This window comes from Didymosphaeria variabile, assembly GCF_027946475.1.
Source record: "Didymosphaeria variabile strain IMI 356815 chromosome Unknown scaffold_9, whole genome shotgun sequence".
Taxonomy (NCBI): Eukaryota; Fungi; Ascomycota; class Dothideomycetes; order Pleosporales; family Didymosphaeriaceae; genus Didymosphaeria; species Didymosphaeria variabile.
In genome coordinates, this window is record NW_026611628.1 from 1521787 (window position 1) to 1537799 (window position 16013).

The 16013-nt window shown below is 49.4% G+C and overlaps 6 protein-coding genes across 6 annotated transcripts; 3 read left to right on the forward strand and 3 right to left on the reverse strand.

The window, feature by feature from the left end:
* Positions 1–2499: 2499 nt before the first annotated feature.
* On the forward strand, positions 2500–4704 carry N0V89_011829 (uncharacterized protein; the record flags this gene model as incomplete). Its single annotated transcript, XM_056220555.1, has 2 exons — positions 2500–3923; positions 3978–4704. 2 exons carry the CDS (start codon positions 2500–2502, stop codon positions 4702–4704), a joined length of 2151 nt encoding a protein of 716 aa, XP_056065858.1.
* An 805-nt stretch (positions 4705–5509) lies between these two features.
* Positions 5510–6709, reverse strand: N0V89_011830 (uncharacterized protein; the record flags this gene model as incomplete). The annotated part of the gene is made up of 1 exon (XM_056220556.1): positions 5510–6709. One exon carries the CDS (start codon positions 6707–6709, stop codon positions 5510–5512), a length of 1200 nt encoding a protein of 399 aa, XP_056065859.1.
* Positions 6710–9007: 2298 nt separating this feature from the next.
* Positions 9008–9819, forward strand: N0V89_011831 (uncharacterized protein; the record flags this gene model as incomplete). Its single annotated transcript, XM_056220557.1, has 2 exons — positions 9008–9642; positions 9678–9819. The coding sequence occupies 2 exons, from the start codon at positions 9008–9010 to the stop codon at positions 9817–9819; spliced, it is 777 nt and encodes a 258-aa protein (XP_056065860.1).
* Positions 9820–10626: 807 nt separating this feature from the next.
* N0V89_011832 (uncharacterized protein) lies at positions 10627–11973 on the reverse strand (the record flags this gene model as incomplete). Its single annotated transcript, XM_056220558.1, has 1 exon — positions 10627–11973. One exon carries the CDS (start codon positions 11971–11973, stop codon positions 10627–10629), a length of 1347 nt encoding a protein of 448 aa, XP_056065861.1.
* A 474-nt stretch (positions 11974–12447) lies between these two features.
* N0V89_011833 (uncharacterized protein) lies at positions 12448–13239 on the reverse strand (the record flags this gene model as incomplete). The annotated part of the gene is made up of 2 exons (XM_056220559.1): positions 12448–12888; positions 12940–13239. 2 exons carry the CDS (start codon positions 13237–13239, stop codon positions 12448–12450), a joined length of 741 nt encoding a protein of 246 aa, XP_056065862.1.
* A 1166-nt stretch (positions 13240–14405) lies between these two features.
* Positions 14406–15766, forward strand: N0V89_011834 (uncharacterized protein; the record flags this gene model as incomplete). The annotated part of the gene is made up of 4 exons (XM_056220560.1): positions 14406–14737; positions 14792–14957; positions 15012–15076; positions 15139–15766. The coding sequence occupies 4 exons, from the start codon at positions 14406–14408 to the stop codon at positions 15764–15766; spliced, it is 1191 nt and encodes a 396-aa protein (XP_056065863.1).
* Between the last annotated feature and the right edge of the window lie 247 nt (positions 15767–16013).

Sequence of the window (16013 nt, forward strand, 5' to 3'; positions counted from 1 at the left end):
TTGATGTAGTCCCATGGAAAGGACAGAGGTACTTCTGGATCAGAACGAGCCATCTCGATCGTTTCATTCAAGTTCGTAACCTTTAAATGTTAAGGTACATAAACCTTCACAGTAATGTACGGGGAAGCTTACTAGCGCTCGCAACGGTTTCCAGTATATGCCCAAGACTTGGAGTACAGTCTGACAGACAGAGATCTCACGTGAATCCGGTCCTGGAATCTGCAATGATCCTAGTAAACTTCGGGTCCATTTCCGAGTTGTATGATAGAACTGGACATAGGTCAGCTTGCGTGGGTTGTTCATGGCAGGCATATAATGGAACACATACCAAAATCACTCTGGCTGCTATGAAAGCCACATATCCAGTGACGTGCCACAATCTTGTGAGATCCAAATTACTCGCAACCAATTCCTGCAATAGCTCCGTGAATGCCAGCGCTTGTTCAAGGATGACTGCAGTTTCGAAGCTGCTCTGGACCACCGGATCTCCGTCCCGAAGCTGTGCATTCGAATCATGGATTAACTCGCTCTTGAAAGCCTCCGAAAAGATCCGGCTCAGGTAGTAAATGGAGCAAACGGATGCGAGAAATTCTGGACTTTCATCGAAAGATTTTGCCCTGGCGAAGATCTCGCTGGCTGGAAAGTGTACAAAATGCTCGACTTCTTCGAAGAATCTACCTATGTCTTGGAATTCGTCCATATCTTGGGAGTACCCCCGAGTGCGAAGCTCGAATATTAGCCCTCGTATCTTAGCCCTTTGATCGTCAGATTAACAATTTTATTGATTATGAAGGTCGTTGGTTACTGACCAAAATCCTGTAAGCTTAATCAATTGTGCCATCAAAGAGGTAGTGTTAGGGTCGCAAACTTGAGAGTCTCCTTGCCTCCTCCACTCACGACTCATCTCTTCGCCATGGGTGAGTTCTACTCCCTGGATAGAACCTCCAGGGCCGAATTTCGCCGGTAGTGGCAGATTGGCAGCACTTTCATACATTTGGGGAGCATATATACCTTCGGAGTCCAAACACATAGTACACCAACTCGCCCAGAATGACCGTCTTCGTATTTCGCGATCGAACTTGAGGCTGGGATTGGTCAAAGTGGGGTCCTCATTTTCGTATAGTTTGCCATAACCAAGCAGCTGAGCTAGGCGATATGCCAAAGATAAATGCACTTTGGCGCGCACTGTTTCCCCTCGCGCGTAATAGTAAAGCTGTAACACCTGCAGCGTTTGTATCTTGAGGACAGATGGCTCATCAACATGGGAAAGAACCTCCACACTTGCAGCATGTGCCCATGACCAAGATCTCTCGTAGAGTGTCTGCATTGGATAGACTTTGATGTATTTCTGATGCTGTGGGTCTACCTCCTGTAGGAATAAGGCAGCATGCGCGAACATGGCGCGTTGGAGGTATTCTGGAGTCTTGTTCAGCATATAGACCTGGATTCCAACCGTTTTGTGAAACATCAAGTCTGCGCTGTAGACACGTTTGAAGTACACTTCTTGAAGAAGTAGGCCGATCTCTGTAGACGGCAAATCTGCGGCGTCAGGCTCCGCTAGGCAACGGAATGGACCAGTCTCTTGACTGAGGCGTCGCCTCTTCGCCGTATTGGTCTCTGCAGACGGTGAATCTGGTCGATGAAGATGGTTTCCACTGTTCCATTGAGATGCTTTTGCTCGATTGGACTTCTCAGCGGCGATCCGCTTCCGATCTGGTGGCGCCGGGTATGTGCACTCAGCATCTTGCTTGCGACAGCGCTCGCAAGTCGGGAGCTCCCGACCGCACTTGAGCTTTTGCACTCTACATCGTAAGCATGCGACTGTTGGCCTCGTGTGAACGCCTTGAGGCTCCTCCTCCATGTATCCCCTAACGGCAGAGGAGGGGTTGAGAAGAACGGCGCTGCAACGAAGACGGTTTAGCTGATGTAATCAACAATATGATCTTGAGTTGAAGCTTTGTCAAAACTGGAGTAGTTGTCGCATCTGACTGTCGGAGGGGTGAAAGCGAGGTTCGGCCCGCCAGGATTTTTAGCTCCTCCGACCCCTTTCGGCACGTCCGGCACGTCCGGACCGAGACACGAACACAGAACGAACAGATCCGAGCTCATCTCAATACACTGCCATCGCACACGCGAATCGCCCGACAAGCGATGATTCATTCCCGAGATTGCTTTTAGCCTGTACTTAAAACGTCATCGCAGCTTCTCCGCACTAAATGTGGGGAAGACCCCAGCGATTTGCGCCGAACCTTTGAACCCCCACACAACGAAGCCAAAAAAGGTCACTACGATTGCCGCTACGGTAGAATTTAAATTTCCAGCTTTAGATGACTCCAAGTCTCGCTGATCCGGCCTGTTCTGGGCGTAGTATCGGTATATTAACACCCGCAGCTGCACCTCCCGGCGGTCAGGAACAGGATCCGTATAAGATGTAGATTTTATCAACCGCGTGCACGATGCGCGCTCCTAGTATCGCTATCGCCCTTTTCTTTTACGAACATGGTCAGGATATCATGGCTGAGCCTGAGTGCTCTGGTGCCGTTGGTAGTCTGTGACTACACAATCACTCTTACGCCGTCGTCCGGTCTACTTGTTACCGATGGCAACACCACTTTGGTGGATAATACTGCAATTCTGGCCGGCGCACAGAATACCACAGCTGGTGCGCTGAGGAATACCACGCAAGGACTTACATACGCGTTCATCTCGCCTACGGTCGCCAAGGTCACACTGAACACATCGAATGCTTTCCACGGTGCGCGGTTCTCCGCATCCAAAACAACTCGTTTCTATGGAGTCTGGGAGTACCCCTTCAGCAGTCGAATCGACAATGCAAATGTCGCTTTCGAACTCAAGGGCGTCGGAAACAATGTTGGCATCAACTGGAGTAACGCACGTGCCCCGTTTTTCCTTACGTCTGCCGGGTACGGCGTATATGCGGACACGTTGAAGATGGGATCGTATGATTTCACGACGCCGGGAGAAGCACAGTTCATCTTCAACAGTAGCAGCCTAGTATACTATATTATCCTGCCTAAAGATGATGGAGGCTTGAAGAGCGTCATCGAACAATATACGGGACTCAGTGCGAGAAGTGAAATACCTCCTACTTCTGGATTAGGTCCGACTTTCTGGTCTGACGACTTCACTTTAGATTTTCATGGCAATGTGTCGAATGCACAGGAGAATATTCAGGATGTTGTTGACCATTTGTACAACAACCGCATCCGAGCTACCTCGATTTTTGCAGACAGGCCGTACGGTAGTGGGAATAGATCGTGGGGCAACTTTGACTTCGATCCCAAACAATATCCGGATCCAGCCTCGTTCATTCAGAATCTTACCGAAGTTTCAGGCATGGACTTCCAGGTGTGGACCGCGAACCGAGCGCAGTACGGCACAAAGCTCTACAACGCCTCTACCCAGGATCGGTGGTTGTTCCCTGATGATCATCCCGTAGGCGGTCTCGGAGAAGCACTGAATCTCTCCATACCAGCTGCGTACAACTACTTCGACGAGTCCCTGAAATACTTCGCTGCGGTAGGAGTCAAAGGCTACAAAATCGATAGAGGCGAGGAAGGCGAAATGCCTGACTACGTACAAAACGAACAAATGGCACTTTTCCTGGATCTGGCCTATGATTCGATGGTTGGAACTTGGGGCAAAGGTGGCTTCTACAATTTTGCGCGTTCAGCAGTAGATCGCAGCAGAGCGAAGACGCACGTATGGAACGGCGACAGCAGTGCTAATTTTACCGGCCTTGCGTACAGCGTTGCGTCCGGTATACGATCTGGGCTCATCAGCTTCGGCATTTGGGGCTCTGACACAGGAGGATACACAAGAGAGGGCGCTTTGACACCGTCACCAGAAGTGTGGGCAAGGTGGATGTGGTTCAGCGCATTTTCTCCTGTTTATGAGCTCATGTGAGTCAACTAGGAAGCATCTTACTTTACTTGAACATGCTAACTTCTAGACAGGCTCGGTACGAATCACACGCCTTGGTATCCGCCCTACGATAACACGAGCACACTGGCTGTCATGAAGCAAACGGCTAACTTGCATGCGGACCTCTTGCCATACATTCGATCTTATACCAACGACGTCTCTAAGACAGGGCTGCCACTCATTCGTGCGCTGTTCCTAGAGGCCGAAAAAGATGAGAAGACTTGGGACATCAACGACTCATATTTCTTTGGAAGCGAATTCCTGGTCGCACCTATTGTTAACGCTGGCGGCTCTCGCAGTGTCTACTTCCCAATCGGGCCTTCCAAATCGTACCTCGAATACTTCAACAAGACGCAGGTGTACACAGCAGGCACATCGGCTAATATATCCTCACCTCTGACCTCTATGCCAGTCTTTGTGAAACAAGGCGCCATCATTCCACGAGGTGATGTCTATCAAGGCAACGCAAAGTGGATTGAAGGTTGGACTCCTGATCTTAGGCTAGAGTTATATCCAAGCTTTGATGTGCCGGAGAGCAGATTCACTTATTACGGCGGAGGAGCCGAGAACGAGATTGTCTTGAAGACAAACAAGGCAGATAGAAGTGCGACTGTTGATACGGGCGGCTTAGAGTTTAATGGATGGGGCGTCAAGATAGTATGGTTCTTGAGAGGCGCAGAGGAGGGCAGAATTATGGACATGACGACAGAGGGTGAAGGAGGGTCGCTGAAGGTGACGAACATAGAGACTTTGTTCTAGACCCTGTGACGATCCATTGGAAAGTGGAAGGTTACATCAAGAGATAGTCGCAGAATGCTACGCTTCACCTCTAAAAGAAATGCACAAGTGGCAAGGGAGACTGTACTCATTGCCCCGTGATTCTTCATTCGAACAATGCTGCGGTGCGATCGCAACCTTCACCGACTTAGTACCTGAGCAGGGCGGTTCACATCAACTGCCTCTACGTGAATAGTGACCATTCTTCATTATTGTATCTAAGTGCAACTGCGTCAGTCTTCTCTATCTTCGCACCCACTTCAACTTCAGATCACCCGGCCTGTTCATCTGCAAAGTGAGCTTAGGCTGAGAGTCAGCAACAATTGCCGCAATTTTAGAAAGTCCCTTTTCCAAGCTCTCCCCTGCCTCCAAAGCTGGTTCGACTCGATGCTCCGAGAAGATGGTGTAGATGACACTAAGAAACTCCGTCTGTGCCATCTTCATCCCAGGACACACACGAGGACCGGTGGACCACGGCAAAAATGACTCTTTGGCAGCTTTCACTTCAAGTTTCGGCACCTGAGCTATGCTGTTGGTGCCTGTAAGCTTAACATCTTTAGTGCTCCACCTAGAAGGCCTGAATTCGAAGACGTCATCACCCCAGACGTCGCTATGAGTTCCAACGCCGTCGAGGCTGAGTGTACAACGTGTGTTGGCAGGGATGCGGTAGGTTTTGCCACGGCTGGTGACGGCCTGGTCGACAGGGCAATCGCGGACAATATGGGCTACAGGCGTGAACATACGGCTTTTGAAATCAGCAAGACTCATCCAAATTCAATCGGATTGCTTACAGTGTCTCGAACATGAGGGCTAGACAACGCTCCATTTTCGGCAAGACTTGTTGATAGCTCTTTGGGTCCGACACTTCTTTGTGTACCCGATCAATCTCCTCTATGATCCAATCTTGCCATTCCGGATACGCGGCAAGCATGGCAACGGCATATGCCATGGTGTTGGCGGTCGTGTCGTAACCAGCCAATGTGAAAGTGTACAGATTTCCAGTAATCTGGTCCTCGGTGAAAGCGGGTCTGTTGAGTCGACCGTCTTTCTCGTACGGATCTGCTCCGTTGTCGTTGACAGAGGCCAGTGACGACAAAAAGGTGTTACGCAGAGTGCCCGAGGACTTCAAGGCGTCTCGCTCCTTCTGCAACATTTCTGAACTATGCTCATAGAACTGGTAGTAGGCGTCCCCAATCTGCCTCAAGGATATCGGCATCCAGGATTGCTTCAATAGTCGTGGAGGGAAGAGGACGAGCAGGATTAAGCCATCAACCAAGTGGAGCAGTGCTTCCATGAAGTCCATCTTTTCGCCCTTTCCCGCCTTTTTCGTTTCTGCGCTCCACTTCGTGGGCATACCGTAACCAATTGTGCTGAGGATGTTGAAGGCGATCTTTCGTAATCCGGTGACAGTGCCACTTGTTGTTCCGCCTTCCGCATCGGTAATATGTGACATCATCTGATGCGCTTGTTGTTGGCTCTCAGTCCAGACGGTTTCCATGATGCGCTCGTTGAGCATGGGAGCAATGAGACGACGTTGTCGGGACCATCCCTCGCCCACACTGCCAGCGAGAGAAGGCCCAAATTGGTTCATAATCTTCCTGCTAACCTCATCTTGCTCGAATTCACGTCTTCTTGTGAGGATCGCAGTAGCAATCTCCCCATCTTCCACAAATAGCTCTAAAGTATTGGAAGGGGTTACGACAAGGTAACCAGGCGTTTCCCGCTCGCGCTTCGCAACTCTGTCGCGAAATTCGACGCCATACACCCCGAGATCGTACGTTCGAGCGAAGGACTGCGGAAAAAAGCGTTTGACTAGACCCAAGAAAGGAGTAGCAGTGACGCTGAACAAAGGTGTACCAATCTCGAATGGAAAGACTCGGAGCTTGAAGCCTGTGGACCTCGCTCGCACGTAGTTCCGGTACAGGCGGGATGCTAAGTACAAGAGGTAGATCAGCGCCGCGCTTGCAAAAATCTTGGTGAGGTCCATCACGCCGATTTAGCAGACGACAGCTGTAAACGTAGATGTACAAGAGAAGTTGCGATGTAAGGAAGGTTTGGGAGCGGCGTGAACGTATGCACCCAGGAGTATGGTATGTGCGCTAGCCTGATGTGTGAGCCGTAAGCGCTAAACATCCATGGCCTTTTCGTGCTTTTCCACTTGCAGTAATAGACTCGCAAACAAACGCCTGGTAGGATTATGTTCGGATCGGTATTACACGCTATCCGGCGCGGTCAATGCTCCTTTTCGACGCAGCCCCCAAATGTCTGTCTGTGGTATGTTTGCGAAGGCTTAGACAGATCTCGGTAGGTGTTGCGTAGCTGGATTTTCTTCTTCCTTTGCACTTCAATGCACTGTTATCTGAAGACTTAGGAGACATGTGCTATGGTAACACGACTGCTTAGGTGGTTGAGCGGCGTGAAGCCGTTGCTGGTGCGGGCACACCCCAGCCAGCTGTGTACCCGAATTGGTCAGTCACTGACGTGTATGGCGTACAGCAGGATGAGATTAGTCGCGAAGTTGCTGTTGAGTGACAATCTTTTGCGCGGCGTTAACCTCTGTCTTTTCGAACCTTGAACTCCGTCAAGCCTTCTCCTTCTAAGCCTCATATCAGAAAAATAAAAAAGCATCTAGACTATCATTTTCCCTTTGCTAATACATGAGACACTTAGGTAGACTAAGCTGCATGTTTGCGCCTTTATTTTAACCTCTAGTCTACTTTTTTGACAATATTGTACTCCTCACAAACTCCAGTTTTGTCTGCCTGGCACTTCTTCAGCCCGTCGAGATATACTATCCATATCTTAGTAGCTAATAACTTCAAAGTCCTCCTTGCTATTCATTTGAATCTAGTCTTAACCACGAACTACTAAATCCTCCTTCCGCTACATGCTATTATTTCTGTGGTTTACATTTGTCACTTCCTCTCCGCAAGCCTATGCCTTGACTGATGGTTCGTAAGAGTGGAAGATGTCTGGCAGGTGGCAAGATGTCAGCCCATATCAGAGGACCCAGTCAGACCTGGTATTCCTTGTGGAATAAAGCACCAAAGACCCAAAAGCTCAATTTAGATGCTCGCCTTGGATGCCCAGCTTAAATGCCCGGCAGGGTCCTTTGTATGCTTGCCCTGTCTGACCTGAAATACGCGATAGTATAACCTCAGCTCTTTCATATCCACCTGCATTGAGGGACATCGTGTAGACATATTGCCTGATCTTCTACGAACGAATTGAACAATTGTCTTCTATCACTAACGCGCTGTATCCTGGGCCACTCACTATGCCTGGCGAATCAACATGAGCGACGGTGGTGGTCCGAGCAACGCAAACGCATGTGTAAACAAGCCACCGCGTTCTTCTATTTCGTGTGGTATGCAATCAAATCAGTGATCTCTTCAACGCCTTTACATTTGGAATACGTGCGCTTGACACGCCTTGCCTACTTGTTTATACCTTTCTGCCTCACACACACTACCGATTTCTCGTGTACACGCTGCGGCGTCTATCCTAACAACGTATTCTTGTAGCCCCGCTATTTTCAGATTCAGATTTATCCTCTTTCTAGACACGGCGGCTTCTGCGCAATCGATCCACCGCTTTAGAGTGCCGTGGTATACAACTTCTCACCGCTCTGGTTTGGCGTCGCGTCTAGCCTTAAGGTATCGTTGGGTACAGCCCGCTACGTGGAAATTGCTTACAGTATCTAGACACTGGCGCCCTGCATACGGTCAAGCGCTCAGCCAAAGCAGACATCGAAAACATTGCCGCAAAGCTCGACAGCCCCTCCACGCCTAGACACGTCATTGGCCTAAGCTTGCAGCACCCAGATAGAGATCTCGCCTCGTCTTCCGCACCAGCCGCGCCATTGCGTTTTCCCAACAACTATGTCTCAGCACAAACCACAAGAGAAGACCAAGAGAGAGAAGGCGGGAGGCATCCTTGATGACGACAGAAGAAATCCACAATACTGGGAGCGTCGAATTGGATACCCTGTAGCAACCAGGGCCTGGTTAGACCGCAGAGAGTCCGATGACGCACCACATAGCGACATCCAATTTTCCGGGGAAGATTTCTGTCGCGGCTTCGACTTAATAGCTGGCGAGTTCTATCAATTAAGGAAGAAAGCTATCGGTCTCTTGCTAAAGAACGATCTTTTCAAAAGGATTGGAGCAAAGAGTGGAGGCAGGTGAGATGGGACAGTGCTAGAATTGAGAAGACCTCGAAAGACGGTACTCTACTCAAGCCTCATCGACTAGTCGTCAAACCAGAGCCTTTTTGGATTGACTTCATGGTACATGAATTCGTTTTGATGTCAAAGAAGTTCGTGGAGAGCTACGAAACCCAAGTCAAGGATGGTACGTACCAGATTACTGGTCGCTGGAAGCACGGTGAAGAGTCAACTTACAGGGAGTGGCAATGGAAAGGCTTTTACCAATACCAACATCTCCGGTTTGATATTGCAACAGGAACTGGAGATAGAGACGGCGACATCACATTTGATGCCCATAAGATTCCTCCAGGCCTCGACGGAAAGACATTCACTCCGACGGATGATAAACCCGAAGAGTTCAAATGGCAAGCATTGCTGCACGAATTGGAGGCAAGCGAAGTGTTTCCTTTCGACATCAAGACCATGGCTCTGATATATCTTACGCCTGAAACTGTTACTCATTTCACAGTCCACGACGACGACTCCCTTCAGGCTGGCATCATTGCGCTTCGTAACGCGAACAAAGGCACTCGTAATTACACTATCAAGTTTGTTATTATCGAAAGAACTGATCCCTTATGGACGTCAAGCTCTTACGAAGTGGGAGAGGATCGCAGACCAAAAGGAAAGCGGAGGAGGAGCGAGGATGGACAGGACAGGAAGACGAAGAAGACAAAGAAGACGAAGAAGGGTGCGCGCCTCACGGCGAAAGAGTATTAGAGCAATGGGGTGACAGTAGCACTGACAGTGAGGCACCCGCTGTACCATCGTCGTACGAGGATTGGCAGCAGGGTTTGTATGAGCAAACCGACGACTCGCTCTCTGGTGATAAAGCGTCCGATGAAGAGTCCGATGAAGAGTCCGAGACGAATATGGATGAGGCTGAGTGAGTGCCACAGCGCGCATCCAAAGAGATTGAAACGGCTACCGCATGATGTATGGTAGTTGCCGGAATCAGTTCTAGCATATTGAGGTTGTGTAGATATAGCCAGCAGTAATTCTGACCTGCAGCCAAATCAGAGAGGTGCTTCCGAGTGAAATAATCCCCACATGTGACGTCGAATAGTTTAGGAGACGGACGAAGAAGCACCAGGCCCTATAATACATCTAAATAAAGATAGCAACAGTGACAGCAGCGACCAAGAAGGTGGGCCTGTCGTGATTTATATGACAGCAATACATCAAGAAGCCGCTGATGACGGCATAGGAGTCTGCTTGCACAGCATATCGTTGGGATCTTACTATCGTCGCTCATTTGGCTACGACTCTGTGGTGGGAATAACAAGATGCGACGCTGAATGGGCATTCAAAGTAGGACTTCTTGTCACATCTGATAACCCGGACCCACTAGCCTGTGTTTACGATTTGCCGATTGGAATACTGTTTTTAGAACCGCGCAAGCACATAACGTCAACAATCATAAGAGAAGCCCCATAACTACTCAAGACCTTAGAAGGGCTTTCCCCCTTGAGAAGCTCGACATGTAGAAGCCGCGCGACGAAGAGATGCCGTGTATTCACTGTTCGGTTCCTGTCTTTTTCACATTGTCATTTGAAAGTATGCAGACTCACACAACAGGTCTGGGCAGGAATATTGTTTGGCAATGTTTTCAATGCCGGCTGATGGAAAGCTATTGGAAGCTTTTTGTTTCTGTTGTTTTTAATCGACAAGATGACAGCAAAGCTTAGACGGACTAGTTATATCCAATCCTTTGGGCTTCTTAAATTTAACTTGCTGCTCTCCTCTTCGGTTGCCTTCGCCTTGGCGTTCACATTGTCCATATCAAATCCGGCAACTTTCTTGTAGACAGCGCCAATTCCTTCTAATTCGTCTTTGGGGATGATGTCGTAAATGTTGGTGAAACCATCCGGCGCTCTTTCTTCCGCCATCTGCAATACATGATCCGGACCATTTGCACGATTCGCCATGACGATTTGCGCTGTAGGTGGCAGTCGTTCTGCCTCATATGCTTTTAGAGCTGCAACCACATCGTTGGTTGTCATCTTTAGATGCTTGGCCAGTGTTTCGGCGTCAATAATCGCTTGAGATGCGCCATTCGAACCAATCGGATACATCGCGTGCGCAGCATCCCCAAGAAGCGTCAGCCGACCGAATGACCACTGGTCTACTGGATCACGATCTGACATGGGGAACTCAAAGACCTTCTCTGTCTTCTCAATCAAATTCTTCATTTTCAGACCTCCGCACTTCCAATCCTCGAAGGGCCCCTCGAAGATGCTCTTGTCGACTGCTTTTGTCCAGTCTGTCTTTGGCGGTGTCAGATCCTCATCGTCTTTGCCTCGTATGCGCAGTTCCGCGATCCAGTTTACCAGGCTCTTGCCCGTGTCCGCTGACCTCTGCGAAATGGGGTATGCAATAAACTTCTGATCTGCATGTCCTGCCCACACCATTGATGCGCCAGTCAGGTAAGGTTCACGCTCGATACATCCACGCCAAAGCATGCGACCTGAGAATCGTGGAGGACCCTCGTTAGGATACAATACCCTCCTTGCAGTCGAGTTGATGCCATCAGCTGCTATTAGTACATCACCAGATATACCAGAGAGCTCTGCTGGAGCACCATCCCCCCTCCGAGAGAACTGAGCAGTGATGGATTTTGAATCTTGCGAGAATCCGGTCAAGGCGTGGTTCAAGTGCACGGCGTCCTCGCCCAGTCGCTCCTTTACGGCACTCAAGAGTAACATCTGGAAATCGCCTCTATGGATGGAAAATTGAGGCACTGCATATCCCGCGTGCTTTCCTCTTTTCTCACTGAGGATCGAGTCGCCATGTCGGTTATAGAAGTTCAATTCTTGGGTTTCGATTCCCGTCTTCTCAAGGGCTTCCAAAAGACCAAGATTCCGAAGTATGAGTACTGCTGAAGGCTGAACGTTGATTCCTACACCCAGTGTGGTGAGAGTTGACGATGCTTCGAAAATGTGGATGTCCGTAAATCCAGCCGCGTGCAATGATAGCGCCGCGGTAAGGCCGCCAATGCCAGCTCCAGCAATGAGGATTTTTGGCTGCGAACTCAAGAAAGGCATTCTGCGAGAATGAATCAGATTGTAGCAATGTGAATGTTCGATGATTTGCGATGTCGGATGTTATTATCCGCAACCTTGGTCCGACGTTCGGAGGAAGTTGGGGTATTCGAAGTACCGAATGCTCTTGCCGCTCGGACGAAGCTAACCCAAGACGACCACCAATTGCACGACAAAAGTCTCAAATGATCTTAGTACTAATGGAGCACCAAGCCTTCGTTTGATTTTCGCATGACCATCGCGTTGTGCGGAATATCTTCACCGAGCGCGTATGACTATGCATGAGCAAACAACAACATGGGGGTGAGATCAGAGATCTCTCGGTGTATGCGATAAGTATGTGCTCAGCAGCCGCTGTAAATGAGAATGACATATGGGGAACTATTGCAAGAAACGAGGATGAATAGATGTATGAATCTAAGATGGTCCGAGAGTCTATGAGGTACTCATCTTCCACAACGAGCTGCGCTTCCCTCATCAGAACATCGGCTGGTCACTCATATACTTCCACATCAGATCCGTGAAGTTCCCATTCTCATCCATCAACCGGGCTGCAGGACTCACAAAATCGTCCGGCATGTTCTGCATACAGCCGAAGAAAGCGTACTCAAAGATCCAGTCAACTCCATCCATCCAGTTGCACATGTCCCGCGTGAAAGCGTGTACACTTTCATAGTTTATGTCAATGCTAGCGATCTCCGACACAATTACCGGTAAGCCAAACTTGTCGTGCATCGAAGAGATGAATCGCTGGCATTCCGGTGCATCAGTGCCATACCAGTGCACCCCAAGATAATCCGGGCGAGCATCCTGTACAAGGTTCATGAAATCCTGAATCCACTGTTGTCCTGCAGGATCGGAAGCGCAGGAAGGGGAGACCAGTTGCTTGTGTCGGTCGTTACGAAGAGCAGGAATCACCTGTCGAGCGATCAGTATTGCACATAGTGCTGCATCAAAGAGGGCCATTACCTGGTTGTGCCAGTAATCAGCCGCTTTCTGCGGACTAATGCCAGCCCTCTCCGGCTCGTTGAAAAAGTGGATGATCGATTGATCAGAGTCCTGAATCCATTGCCATTCGTTGCCGTTGAGTTCGCGCTCAAGATGGATCATGGGACGAAAGGGAGCACGACCCTTGAGCTCAGGCGGGACCCATGCATTCCAGTTGGAAACCGAGGAGATAGGACCATCGAACTTGACGGTATCCATTCTGTCGGGGAGGTTGTTGGTGTTAGTCCAGTCCCAGAGGAGAGATCGCTTCTTGACAACCATTGTCAAAAGGTATTGTAAAAGTTGCCGTCTATAGAGAAACCAGATGTTGAAGGGACCGCGGTAGGCCCGATATTGGATAGAATAGATGTTCGTGGTGTATTGCAGGCCAAAGATGCGATACTCTTGCGCTTATATAGTTTTGCAGAACGCAGCAGGTGTGCCTAAGATCGTAGGAATAGACGGTAAGGGGCCGGAGTCCCTGAAGCCATGGGTCGTCAGCCGCGAGCTGAGCTCCACAACGGCCTCAAATGAGGCTATACCGGAAGTCTGTATGCCTGGATACCGCCAAAACTACGACAGTAACATCTAAGAGTTTTTCGTACACGTGACTAGTAGGAGGTAGTAGATTGTGGCTTGTAAAGCGCTTGACTTATTGGCTGACTGTACCGGGCGATTGTTCCACCGCCCACGTGAAAGGCCGGAGCGGCTATGTAAACATCACAAGACGTCGTTTTGAGGCTGATAAAATCCTTTACAGCGCTTCCTAGACATAGTTAGAAATTTCGCTAGAAACAAGGCGGGCATTTTGGGGAGGCAGGGATGCTTTCGCTTACTGATGGACGTATACGAGGGCACCTGGGCATGACAGGAATGAATGTATGAAGACTTGAGTTCAGTGGACGCTCACTTGTACGCGACAGGATTCATCGAGAAGTTAGTTCGCAGGGAAAGGATGTCTACACTTCTTGGAAATTACGGATATGCGGCAATCGCCCGCGACAGGATTCGAGATAATCACTGATCATACTCGTGTGAGAAAGGCCGCCTTTTCCTAATGCTGCCTATTCCTGTGTTGTGAATCGGTTTTTCTAAGGGGTCGGTGTAGTTCTACCGCTCAGCTTACGCTGTACACCGCCGTCAAAGTGTGAACCCATCAAGCCACAGCTCAGCTAGCTCAGCTGAAGGACTTCGCCCGGTAGTCAAATTTTCTCACGTGTTTACGATCCTTTGCAAAAGGCTTCGACATACATGCGAGGAACGAGAATCATCAAAGATAGTTTGCGATGCGACATATATAAGTAGAGAGACCGAACAATATCTGGACAAGTCAGTATCACCGCAACTCCTGCAGCGCAAACAACACCAACAACATCATTAGATTTCAAGTTGTTACTTCTCAACTACTGATCTTGTACGATATGTCGCACACCATTTTCATCCGGAACATGTCAGGCCACGACCAACTCTTCCAGGTCCACGGCTGGAATAACAATCAAGACATCAACGTCCCAGCCAACGGCGAATCCACTGTTGAAGCTCCAGATGGTACATCCGGTGCGATCATCGCAATCCACGATGGATGCATCGGTGAACAAGCCGAACTTACCAAAAACGGATTTGGCGGCAACGACTTCATCGACCTGTCCAACATTTGTGGAGCCGGTGGTAACCTCATCGTCCAGCAGATTGGAAAGGACTGGACCCGCAAGGGCGACCCAAGGTTCATGCAGAACTTGAATGATGCTTGGAACAGGGCTGATCAGGGTGTCAAGGATAAGTGAGTTTTTTTGCTTGATAGGTCTTTTGGTCTTTGCTAACCATGATCATGCAGTTTGAGCCAGTGTGTGCACGTTAATGAGGGTGTCGTGAGGAGGATCGATGCACCCAAGGATTTCCCGCAGCTGGAAGAATTCATCAGGTCGTTCGCCGATGGGAAGACATATATCGGTGTTGGTGCTTGGGGTGGAAGCCCTGGTAATGCCAGTGACAACGCTCAGGTAAATTACTCAAATCGGACCGGTCTTATTAGATTCACATGCTAAGTTAAACAGAGTTCTGCTGCTCAGGGTAGCACTGACATCTTCATATGTTACAATGACGATGACTGCACGCCGCGGTAAGCACAGTAGCTCGTAGATAGATTCGTCAATACATTTGCTTATTCTCTCCTTGCACTAGGGACGCTTCCGAACCTGTGATAATCGCAGCGTACGAAGAGCCCATATCGATTGCATCGGCAGATGACGGTGGTCCAGGTATCATCCTAACCAATGCATCTCAGAGAGAGTGCGAATACTTCTTCTACGACAACTACTGGAACGGTAACGGAACGGCAGGCGCAAACTTCGACCACCCTCTCACCTCGGTCAAGTTGCAGCCCAACGAGACGCAGTTCGTTTCCCTACCTAACACCTTCAAGGGCCGTCTCCAGCGTGGAACCGAACTGCCTGCAACTTGGGTAGAGTTCCAGCTTGAAGCTGCAGACGACCATGGCGCACATGGAGACATATCGCTACAACAAGGCTGTGACGGCGCAGCGACCATTGCTTCCACAGATGGAAGCAACGTTATCAATGGCTTCACAGAGGATGTGGTATCTGGCGCTCCTGAAGCAGCAATACGAAAGAAGCCTAATGGTGAGCGTGCGACGGATACGACGGTCGGGAACTGGAATGGTGGTCCGAATCAGGCGGCTATTGATTATCTGAATAATGTTGTGAGGCAAGAACGGGCGTATATTTTGGGCGGATCGGGGACACCGGATGTAGCGAGCAAGAACAGGAGGTTGGCGGTTGTGATGTACTGAAGCGAAGGGAGCCCACACGGGCGTTCGAAAAAGCAACCGAGGATGCAACGTCGACAGTGATGAAATTCCGAAATATACTTTCTAGTCCAAGATGTACACGTTTTTGAACCGGATTTCAAAGATCAGAAGTCCTCAGTGGTGACGATGGAGTGTGTCGGGTCCTCAAGCACCTCCTCAACGCTTATCTGGACTCTAAGATGTGGAAATCCCGCCTTTATGATTGTGAGTGCTTTTCTGACATCCTTAA